A 12,620-nucleotide genomic window follows, 5' to 3' on the forward strand; every position below is an offset into this window, starting at 1 on the left:
GAAAGAGCTCGATGCGCCAATTGGCGACCAGGCCCATGGCATTTCTATTGTTGATGATGTCGGCCAGGGGTGTGTGGCTGACCATAGTGATCAGGTGAGCCTGGAGGTAGTGTAGCAGCTTCCGAGCCACCATGAACACCCCATAGGTGATCTTTTCATAGTGGGTGTAACGAGACTTCGATGGGGACAACACCTCACTGACGTAATACGTCAGGTGTTGGACCTTCTAAGCTCGGCCTTCCTCCTCGCATTAAACCACGACCACCACGCTTACAATCTATGTAATAGCACAGATATATAAAAGCATGGATTCGTCAGTTCTTGGAGCGGCCAAAATTGGTTGCTTCACAGCAGCTGCTTGAGTTCACAGCAGCTGCTTGAGGTTGTCCAGTGCCGACTGGGCCTCATCTATCCTGACGAATTACTCTGAATTCTGAAGGAGACCGTACAGCAGCAAGGCCTTTTCGCCAAGCTGGGAAATGAAGCGGCTTAGGGTTGCAACCTGCCAACTTCTGGATGTCCCTCGGCTTCTTGGGTTTGCCCAGCTTGGAGATCGCCGCCATTTGGTCAGGGTTTGGGCTCGACGTCGCACTGGGAGACGATGAAGCCGAGAAGCTTGCCCGAAGGAACCTCGAACAGGCATTTGTCCGGGGTTAGCTTCATCCGGAATCGGCGCAGTTTAGCAAACGTCTTCACAGGCAAACGTCTTCGCGAGGTCGGCCAGGTGTCTGTCCTCCAAACCTTGACTTGACCACCACGTCGTCGACATAGGCCTCGACGTTGACGTTGATCTACTCGCCGAGGCACTTCTGCATGGTGCACTGGTATGTTGCGCCAGCATTCTTGAGTCTGAAAGGCATCATGATGTAGCAGAAGGGCCCAAAAGGCATGATGAAGGAGGTCCTCTCCTGGTCAGATTCTTTCATCCGGATCTAGTGATATCCCGAGTAGGTATCCCGAAAGCATAGGCGCTCACACCCCACAATGGAATCGATCACCTGGTCGATGCAAGGGAGCAGAAATGGATCCTTGTGGCATGCCTTGTTGGGGTCGGTGTAGTCAGACGCACATGCGCCACGTGTAGTTTTTCTTCCAGACGAGGACTGGGTTTGCCAGCCAGTCCAAGTGGGAAACTTCTCGAATGAAACCGGCAGCCAAGAGCCAGGCTAGCTCTTCTCCAATAGCTTTACACCTTTCTGGTGCGAATCAACGCAGGGCTTGCTTCACGGGTCGGGCGCTCTTCAAGACGTGCAATGAGTGCTTCACATTTTTTGCCGATACACTAGGCATGTCAGCAGGCTGCCATGCGAAGATATCTCGGTTCTCACGGAGAAAATTGATGAGAGCACTTACCTATGTGTTGCTCAGGTCAGCGTTGATCTCAACGGTCAGCTTGACCTTCTGGGTGTCCTGGCCGAGCTGGAAAGCAGAGGTCACTTGACCTTCTTGCTCAACGAGAGGGCCTCTGGATCCGCTGTCTTCTGGATTTTGGCGACCTCAGCTTCAGCTAGGTCGACATTGCCACCATGCAATCATGTGCGCACTTGAAGTTGCCGCTGACCATAATTACCCGGCTGGGGCCCGGCACCTTCAGCTTTAAGTACACGTAACATGGGATTGCCATGAATTTCGTGTGCGTTGGTCGGCCGAGGAGGGCATGATAGGCAAGATTGCCATGAATTTCGCATGCGTTGGTCGGCCGAGGAGGGCATGATAGGCGCTCCTGAAAGGGATGACCTCGAAAGATAGTGTCATGGCCGGAAGTTTGAGAGTGACAAAAACAACCTCCAAGGAGATCCATCCCAATGGCTGGGCACACTTCCCCGGCACGATGTCGTGGAAATAGCTGGAGGTCGGCTGCAGGCGTGAGATATGCCCATCTTTTCCAGCGTGAGATGTAGAATATGTTGATGTCGTCTTCCATCAGGACCTTGGACAGCTGACAACCCCCATGACCAAGTCGAGCACCAAGGTGAATCTCCCTAGGTGAGGAATATGTAGTCCGGAAGGTTGGACTGGTCAAACAGAAACGCACAGTAGGACCAGTCGAGGCATTGGGGGACGTCGGGCACTAGCACATTGCCTTGCACTGTGTGATCCTTTAGACCCGCTAGGATTCGAGGCCGCAAAAGACCCCATCACCTTCTTTACATCATGAGGGAAGTCCTTCTCGGGATGACTGCCACCCTTGGGGCACTGTTCTCGAAGTCGTCGTTGCTTGTTGGGTTTTTCGGCGACCAACTAGTCGTTGAAGTTGCATTGTTGGCTTGCGTGTGTCGCCTGGTAGCCCAGGTAGGTGTGGTAGCTACAAGGCCATCCATTATCTCATCATAGGTTTTTCTTGGGGTTTTCCCCTTCAGCTGCCACATGCGCTACTGCTTGTTTCCAGGGCCGCTTCCTTTACATCGGGGTGTTGTACTCGGCTGCGGCGACAAGGTCAGAGTCCGACTCGACATTCTTGCGCTTGCGCTTCTGGTTCTTCCTGGAGCGATCATGGTAGCCCCTTGACTTGGAGGACTCGGGCTTGTCCTGGCAGGTCCAATTTTTCCTGCCAGCTCACACGGACTCTTCTTCGGCCGCGAAGTCGTTGGCGATTTCCATGAGCTCGCACATACACTTCCTGGCCCCGAATTTGGCCTAAATAGCCTGCTCACTGGAAACATCGTCCAAAGAGTTTCTCTTTGAGCAACCACGAGATGAACCAGCGGATCGTATCCTAAGGCTCTTGAATGCAATAAGTGAGGTCATAGGCACTGCATGACATTTGGTAGGTGCCTTCAAAATTTGTCATGAACGCATCCTAGAAAACCTGACACTCATAAATAGAATTGGCTACGGACGTAGCAAAGTGCATTCAGTTCATCTCCTCTGGCTTGGTTGACGACTGTGAGGTAGTCGGCTAGCCAGTTGTCCGACTTGGAGTCGCCCATATATTTGTCGACGCCCTACACCTGGAATTTTGGCGTGAAAGGGTGCTCGAGGATGTCTTTGATAAAGCATGCCAGGTTGATGAATGCCGCCCAACTTGAGTGAACCAGGCTAAGGACCTCTGGGTCCCATCGGTACCGTGGTGCTCTACGAGCGTGAAGGGCTTGGATGGTATCCCATGCATCGGCCGACTTACGAGTCAGTCTTGAACCATGAGGGTCAGATCGAATGGTGACGGGCGGCCTAACGAGTTTGAGCTGCAGGTCCGTTGCGATTGGGCGCGAAGAATTGACGTTTGTGCGCAGCTCAGAGGTGATCGCTAGTCGGTTGCGCATCTGGGTTGACATGTCGTGCTGCACCACTGCTGCCTTGATCACAGTGTTGAACCACTCGGCCATCGGTTGATCTGGCATGAGGTTGATGTTGTCGTGCAGATCCACACGACCGCCATGGGGTTCCGGAGAAGGGTGAGATAAACCATTGCGTCATCGAGCTACCAGTCCAGGATGGAAGCGCGGGATGGAAGTTTAGCTGAGAGTGCACACGAAGCAATTACCCAAGTTCAGGCCCTTACGGTGGAGGTAATGCCCTACACTCCTGCTAGATTGATTGGGGTTTGGAGTACAATGATCGCATAGGTGTATTGAGACTAGATTAGATGTCTATCCCTAGGCCTCACTTATATAGGGGACAAGGCCTAGGGTTTACATGAGCCCAGGTTGATTGCGACCCGGTGGAGATACCCCGTGATCTCCGAGATAGCCACGCTTGATCCCCAAGTAAATAGCCATGCCCTGAGGAGCCCGCCAGCTAGAAAGCGGGCATGGGCCGCATCATGGCCTGATGGGCAAATGTCCGGCCTGGCGGGTCAACTTCCGGCCCGCTGGTGTAACCCGGTACATGGCACTGTCATTCTTGTTTCCCTTTTTTTCTCATCTTGCTCGACATATCTTTCACAACGATGCCAAATGGGGCACATAGTCATTTTTCGAGCAGCTTCGGGCATTGGCCATCGCCTGATCAGGTTGATCAATAGCACTCCACTCCCCACATGCACCGTGCCACTATTGCCACACCGCTGATAATCTCGCCTCCAGCAATGTGTGTCGTTGGAGATAGTTCGACTATGCATGGCTCGCTACACATGGTCCTTCTCAGCTCTGGGTTATCTCAGCAATAGAGCAAGAGAATCACATAGTGGCACCCCTTAAAGTGCCTTTTCTCACCTCTTTGATTGCTTGCCTTGTCGCTGTTAGACTGTTACCATTACCGAAGAGAACCAAACAAAATGAGCAATAGTCTCAATAGAGACACAACACGTTGTAACCTAATTACATTATCATTTGTGTTAACAATGCCCTAACCAAACACTTCCTTAGTTTCAATAACAAGCATCCAAGTAATACAGCTGATCTTTGCTAGATTGGTCAACATCCTAAGTTGTGTGTGTATTGTACGTTGTGTTCTCTTCTGGTTTGGTAAAACAAAATATCAGGTTTTACAACTTAAATTTGGGATCACCATATATATGCCCCTGGATTCATGTGAAGACGATGCCAACATGCGACACCCCAATGGATAGCATCATCCCTTACAAGGTTGAGACTAACCTTGCTAAATATCTTGTGTCTGGGGCTAGGATTTACTTGAATTAGTTGTTAGACAATTATGCACCTTGATCAACATTAATACAAGCACCATTTACACTAACGCTGTGTTTGGATGTCTGTATTGGGCTGTCGAATTGGATTTGGTATTGGGCCGCTCTCAATACAGGTGTTCCGATGTACTCTGAAATATCACACCAAAACTGTAACGAATACACAGGCATTACAGCTCGCAGGCAAACTATCATCCCAACGATTCGGAGCCCTCTCGCTCCGATTTCGGTCGAATTGGCTCTTCCGCAAAACATAGCGGTTAAGGATGATATGTTTCGTCCCACGACCATGAACAGAGAAAATGGGAGGAAACGAGCCCTCTCGCTCCGATTTTGGTTGAATTGGCTCTTCCGCAAAACATAGCGGTTAAGGATGATATGTTTCGTCCCACGACCGCGAACAGAGAAAAGGGGAGGAAACGAGGACAGGAGAGAACACAGCGAGGCGGTCGACGGCGGCGCCCAGCTAGATCAACCACGACAACGCGGGTATCTTCGGCAAGCCGTCCCTTCCCTTCCTCCTCCGTTGTCGTCCCTTCCTCTCCTCGCCACAGTTCGATCTTGTCCTCCCTGGCCCTGGCCCTGGCCCCATGCCGCCAGGTCCCATCTGAGCTCAAGCCCGTTGCTGCATCCCCTCTGGCACCTCCAAGGGGGAGCTGATGCACTGGTTCACCGATATTCAAGGAGCCATTGGATGTTGAGATCGATGTGGTTCATGCACTGTTGGGCTCCTCCGGCTATCCAGCTCCGCACCTCCTGCGAAGCGCACGCCGTCTGCCCGGAAGACCAGGGGCCAGCTGCCAGGAGGACCAAGGGCCGCTGCCCGCATGGCGTGGCGTGTTGTCGGGGAACCAGCCCTCTTCTGTATCTCAAGAAGCTTTGGCTCGACAGGAACGAGCCCTGTTCTGTATCTCTGTTCTTCAGGTTCAGTTGTTGTTCTTTCGTCAGTACTATGTTTCCGTCAAAATCTGCGTGCTTATGTTTCGCCTTTATAGAACACTTCCAAGTGTGTTTGCCATATAGTTAATGGATAATTGCAACCGCGGGATTTTCAATCGGAATGTCATAGGGCTAAACAATCCAGCGCGCCACAAGGTTGAACCTGAACCTATCTATTGTTTTGTCAAATTTGGAACTATGTCATGTTTAACTTGAAGCTATCTGAACTATTGTGTTGTTAAATTTGGTAAAAGAAATCCTATATAATCATCCAATTATAGTCACACATTGTAAACAAAATTGTTTTGATGCATACATATGTTGCTATGCAATTCCATAGTTTGCCATCCAAACATGATTCCGTACTGAAACCTCAGTATGATTCCGTGAGCCAATTCAGTTAACACCCAAATAACCGAATTCGTATTCATGTCCATTACAATTTCATGTGAGCCAATTCAGTTAACACCCAAATAACCGAATTCGTATTCATGTCCATTACAATTTCATGGCTGAACTGGAAATGAAACCAATTCAATATGGAGGCCTCCAATACAGCCATCCAAACAACAACAACAACAAAGCCTTTAGTCCCAAACAAGCTTGGCGATGGACAGACGGCATTGTTCTGGGATGACCGATGGCTCAACGGCCAGTCCGTGCGGGAGCTCGCGCCGGCACTCTACCAATGCATTCCCAAACGGCGACGCAAGTTGACAACGGTGGCCGCAGGCCTAGCGGGCAATGCTTGGGCTCGCGACATTCAAGGAGTGATAGGGATCCACGAGATTGGCCAATATCTCAGACTGTGGCAGGCCGTGCAGCAGATCAGCCTATCAAACCGGCCCGACCGAATGCTCTGGAGATGGACGGCTAGCGGCAACTACACGGCACGGTCATGCTACGGCGCAACCTTCCATGGATCCATGAAATGCCCCTCCTGGAAGCTTACCTGGAAGAGCTAGGCACCGCACCGTGTACATTTCTTTCACTGGTTGGCCAGCCAGGACCGGTGCTGGACGGAAGAGACTAGCCCGTCGCGGCCTACAGCACCATCCACGATGCCTCCTCTGTGATCAGGCCCCAGAGTCAATGTGGCACCTGCTCCTGGAATGCCCGTTTACGCAGCAGGTCTGGCACGACGTGCTGGCTTGGGCGAGGATACCTTCTCAACCGCCAAGCAATGAGCCCACCCTCACGGACTGGTGGCAACGAATGAAAGGGCAGACCCCACATGCGCTATGGAAAGGCCTGCAATCTATCGCCATGCTCGTCCCTTGGATGATTTGGAAACAACGCAACGAGTGCGTCTTCAACAATGCGCGCCCCTCGGTTACCGCACTCGTAGATAGAATTAAGGCCGAAGCCAAATGTTGGGCACAAGCTGGCGCTTTGGGTCTCAGGGTAGTCCTCCCCACCAACTGGGATGTCCACTGATAGGTTGCCAATCCATGTAGCCACCACCTCCTAGGAGGATTGTATCTTCTCATCTTTTCAATGAAATGAAACGCAAAGAGTCCTTTGCGTTTTCTCGAAAAAAATGGTAAGAACACTTCAAAAATATTGCTACTAACTAAAGAAAAGAGGGGTGCCACACTGATGGTTTTAACTAAAGAATAAAGAACATATTCTGCGGAAACAAAGCTCTTAGCTATTGATGAATATTTCTTTCTTAGGTAGGCGCCCTTTTATAGATTACCCGGAGGTATACACATTTACACATTAGGGGTATTTTCAATATAAATTGGGGTCTCAAATGGCCGCCGGTTCTGAAAAAACTAATGTCTTGGTTATTATACCATGTATTGGGTTTTTTTTCCTTGCACTGCAAAAGAAATCAATAATATTTCCTGCCACAAAAATATTAATTGATGTTCACCCTTCCATATCAGATATCAATGAGTAGTAACCTGAACTGGGGTAAGCCGACGCTAGAGACTTGTAATAGAGCTGGTGATGACACATCAAAGTCTGTTGATAGAATAGATCCTTGCATCTTCTTTATAAAAAATATGGCCTTGGTTGGATCTTCCAAGCAAGTTTCCACATTCGAGACTATGCAAGGAAAATTTGCCAAGCTGAGATTGGCAACAATTACAGCCTAATATCGAGAACACTGCTAAAACCTCCAGCAAAATGGTAAAAACACTTTAGAAATACTGCTACTAACTAAAGAATAAAAAGAAGTAATCTGAACTAGGGTAAGCCAACACTATAGACTACTAAAAGAGTTGCTGATGACACATCAAAGCATGTTGATAGAACAGAATCTTGCTTTTTTTTATCGAAAGTGTGGCCTTGGTTGGATCCTCCGAGCATGTTTCCATATTCGAGACCAAGGAAATTTTACGTTGCTCAGACTGGCAATAATTACAGCCTAATATCGAGAAAACCACTAAAACCTCCAGCAAAATGGTAGAAACACTTTTAAAATACTGCTACTAACTAAACAAATGTTAAAAGCGGGGGTGCCACAATGATGGTTTTAACTAAAGAATAAAGAGCAGTGACCTGAACTGGGGTAAGCCGACGCTAGAGACTTGTAATAGAGCTGCTGATGACACATCAAAGCCTGTTGATAGAATAGAATCGTGCGTCTTCTTTATCAAAAATGTGGCCTTGGTTGGATCCTCCGAGCAAGTTTCAATATTAGGACTAAGCAAGGAAAATTTACCAAGCTCAGGCTGGCAACAATTACAGCCTAATATCATGAACACCGCAAAAACCTCCAGTAAAATGGTAGAAACACTTCAAAAATACTGCTACTAACTAAAAGAATGTTAAAAAGGAGGAGTGCCACAGTGATGGTATTAACTAAGGAGTAAGGAGCAGTAAGAACATGATGTTTAGTACAATTACCTTTAAATAGACCGAACAATGTAAAATCTTTGGTCTTCAACCCATGGCCTTCATGCCCATTGATGCTGCAACATTACGATCAGGGACAAGTCAATATAAAGAGTGTAAGAAATCCTCCCAAAAGTTAAGACGGAAACAGATGTGATTACATAAGTACCATGCATTCCTATTTTGTAGTTATCAGAACATCAGTGTTGATGTTTATCATCTCGTAAGGTGCCAAAGGACATCAAATTTTATTCTTGACTGCTTCTTTTCATCATTAGAAGCTGAAATCAAAAATACATTTCCTGGCAACCAAAAGAAGAGAAGTAGTGACAGCTTAGATCTGCTAGGGATATATACGTGATCAATTTCGAATATTCTAACCAACATTCTATGAGGTGTCCAAGTTGCAAATTCACACTCCCAAACTTTGCAAGGCTGAGAGAGGGGTAACTACCAAGCATCACCCTATGCTGATCAAAGAACAGCAGCATATGCTATTCGTACAGTAGGTTTGCAACGAGCAGAAGTTATGGTAAAGGGCGCTGGTAGTGGAAGAGATGCCACATTACGAGCCATTGCTAAAAGTGGTGTGGGATTAAGTTGTATACGTGATGTAACACCTATGCCACATAATGGATGTCAACCACCTAAAAAAAGAAGAATTAACCCACTTTCAACTTTCAGGATAAATAAACAATTCAATGATAAAACAATAATACTACTCTATTATGGTTTGAGAAGAGGCAGCAGGATTCAGTCAAACACTACAGTGGAAGTCTGTTGAATCAGATGTGGACTTCCAATTTTGTTGCATATTTATGTCTACATTTGTTCCAATCTAGCGTATACTAATAATAGCTCTAATATAGTCCCATCTTGTCACCAAGGATGACACTTTTACTGATATAAAATCTATAGCGTCAGAAGTTAACAAAAAAGCAAATTCAAAGAACGACCCTGGAGACATACCACATGAAACCTACAGTCAACTAAAACAAAAATTCATGATCGACACCCTTGCTCTTCTCAGTAGACTTGCTCCTGGACTAAATCTTGATGAAGAATTTAATCTGAGATTGGAACACCAAGATATCAGACTTATTTCTCCCATGTACATCCATCATATGGAAGCCCATTCCATTTTCCCTTTGACCTGTAGAGTTTATTCTGTTCATGTCAAACATCAGTCAACCTTTGCTAACTGAAAATCCATGGATATACAGGATGAAGACAAGTGCCACACTCAGATGACCAAGACCACTTAAAATTGAATGATTATTATAGAAGGAAAAAACAATTATGGTGATAATTTGATCAGAAGATTGGATGACTTGCACCAAGTGTTGAGGTATCAAAATTTATCGAAATTGCAGAATGGCGTGTTTATTCATTGATAAGATATGGTTCTACGGTACTTCTTGATGCAAATGAATTCAATGCAAAGCACTGATGTAAGCCATCTAGAAATGTTAGGTGGATGAAATGGGTGACAATATTAGACATCAACATTTGAGTCATTCGTAACCAGATTGCATCCTAACAGATCAGATGATGCAGTGGAAGAGCATGACTAAGAAGAAAGGGATACAGAAGCTGCCACAAAGACAATCAAACTGGAAATAAGAATATATCAGTCAGTACTTCACTCACAACTGGACACCTATAGTCCTCGACTCTGAATGGGAACATGTTATGAGTTGTCCAAATCTGATGTGTTTTGCTCTGAATTATGGATATTCGACATGAATGTGTTCATCAGTCCTACTCCTGGACAACTTGGGTTATGCAAACATGTTTCCAGTGCAGTAGTATAGTATTTGTAGCAAGTACACTCAACGACATTATATGACTAGCTGTTGACTAATGACTAGTCACAAAGAGTCGTTTAGTCGGTACCCCAGCAACTGGAATATATTTAAACGGATTAGCCGCGACGAGTCATCTAGTCGGTACCCCAGCAACTGGAATATATTTAAACCCGTAAACACTGATTTCTGTTCTCTATGCCACTTCACAAAAGCCATTAATCCAACAATAAGGTTCCAAAAAAGATATAGCAGCTATCACAGAAGCTATTCCTAGTGACGTTTCAATATTAAAAAAAAAACATAAGAGATAAGACAAGTATGGAATAAGAAAAAGAAATTAATGTGTGTCCAACTCCAAATAGTCTGAGGGAGGTACCGCATGTTAACGCAAAATAAATCTGGATGTCTTCTTGATAGGAGCTTGTTTCACCATTCCTTCTAAATTTGAACAGAATTAGACAGCTGAGGTGTCAAATTCCTGTGCGCCCAAATCAACTCTAGTCTTGATTCCTAAGTAAGTTTATGGCATCCTATGAATCTTTGCAGAATCTTATTCAGCAGCATGCATACAGGGCAGAAGTAGAATGATTATGGCTATTTTGGATCTTTTTATAAAATACACAATTAGCAAATATGTACATCCAGCAAAAGCTAAATACGTATGTACATTACAACACATATAGTATAGCCCAAATGCCAAAGGTATAACGAGAAATATAACATGTGTACATTGTAAACAAGTTATGGAAATAAAAGCCCAAAGGAGAAGGTGTGAAAGAAAATAGGCAAAGTTTCACCATGTCCAAGGTTAGCTTGACAGCATATCTATAGAAGCAGGCAAAGAGCAACTACAGCATACTGCCAGTGTCATGCTAATATTAATGTGACCGCCAAATGTTCTACCACTCACTGTCATTTCGCGAATTCCGTACTTCATGGACAACTAAACATCGAAACAAGCGCAATGCGCATTTATCTGTTCAGTAAAGTGGCACAGTCGAGATTACTACATTGAAAACCATAGAAACCATTTGATCTATCTTGAGAGTCCACTTGCGCATGCATATAAATCACAGCCTTATTCAAACAGGTTGTATGTAGGATTGCATAGCCAAGATACAGTGGAAGTTGCAACAATGAACACTAGGAACCCTTTGATTTAACTTGGGAGTCCCCTTAGGTATGCACGTAAATTAGTACCCCCTCCGTTTCAAATTACCTCATATATTCGATCTTGTTAGGATAAACCTTTGACCAGCAATTAAAGAAGTACTTTGAAATATGAACGTAATGGCAAGTGAATGAATTACAGCATTACTCAGACAAACTGCTAGAGAAGACTGGACCCAATGATAAGCGCCAACTGTTTCAACCATTACATATTTCACAAAGCATTTATAAGAACATATTGCTTCTCTTTGAATGAAAACTAGAGCATTACTCAGACAAATTGCTAGAAGACTGGACTCAATGATATGTGTTACAGCTATTACATATTTCACAAATCATTTATAAAAACATATTGCTTCTCTGCGAGTGAAAACTAGAAAGCTCCACACAGCAATCAAGCATAGATAACACCAACAGCTAAAACAAAAATACCAGAACTTATGGGCGAGCCATGGTATGAAGCTAATCGCTGAATCAGTACACGAGGTTCACCTCCATGCCATTGGAATCTCCCCAACATCGATTTAATTCCTTCCCAGGGGGAGTGACCGGCATGAGTATGTCTCCCTGAAATCAGACTTATTGGAAGAAGTGAAAATTGACGCATACACTTTCTTGTTTGCATGAGCCGGTGCATGATCTGCAGCCTTAAACCGCTTTGCTGGGGCAGCCTCCCCTTTCTTCCCATTCTCCAACTTCTCAGCATCTGCAACCGCAGCAACAGCATGCTTACTCCCACTGAGCCCATTCGCCAGCTTCTTATCCTTCTTCTCCTTGAGCTTCCCTCTCTCCTCCTCCATCCTCTGCCTCAACACTTCCACCTCCTCCTCGGTCCCATTGATGGGCATCTTGTCCGCCTCATCGAACTCCTTATGGCAGACCAAACACGAGGACGACTTCACCTCCTTGAGAGCCTTCACGCTCAGAACGTGGCCGCATCCACGGAGCGCGAGGAACTGGGACTTGCCGTTGAACTCGAACCCAGTGACTGGGCACTGGAAACGGACCTCCTGGTCCGCCGCGTTGGGCTTGGGGTGCAGGTGGATGGGGATCATGTCCTTGAGCCCACGGATGTGCGAGAGCGCCTTGGGCAGGCGCTTGTGGATGAGCGCCTCGACGAGGGCCTCCTTGTTGAACAGGTTGCCGAGGCGATCCACGACGGCGGGCGCGGCAAGGGGGGCCCCCGAGAGCGCGCAGCAGGTGAAGCGGGAGAGGCGGGCCTCGTTGGGGTCGGCCTTGTCGGGCTTCTTCGCGAGGTACATGGAGAG

General features: G+C 46.5%; 1 protein-coding gene across 1 annotated transcript; it reads right to left on the bottom strand.

Annotated features, from left to right (window-relative positions):
• Positions 1-11,535: 11,535 nt before the first annotated feature.
• Positions 11,536-12,617, bottom strand: LOC125529892 (replication termination factor 2-like; the record flags this gene model as incomplete). Its single annotated transcript, XM_048694312.1, has 1 exon — positions 11,536-12,617. A coding segment is annotated over one exon (741 nt), but the record flags the coding sequence as incomplete, so codon positions are not given.
• Between the last annotated feature and the right edge of the window lie 3 nt (positions 12,618-12,620).

Source organism: Triticum urartu, unplaced genomic scaffold (genome assembly GCF_003073215.2).
Source record: "Triticum urartu cultivar G1812 unplaced genomic scaffold, Tu2.1 TuUngrouped_contig_5932, whole genome shotgun sequence".
Taxonomy (NCBI): Eukaryota; Viridiplantae; Streptophyta; class Magnoliopsida; order Poales; family Poaceae; genus Triticum; species Triticum urartu.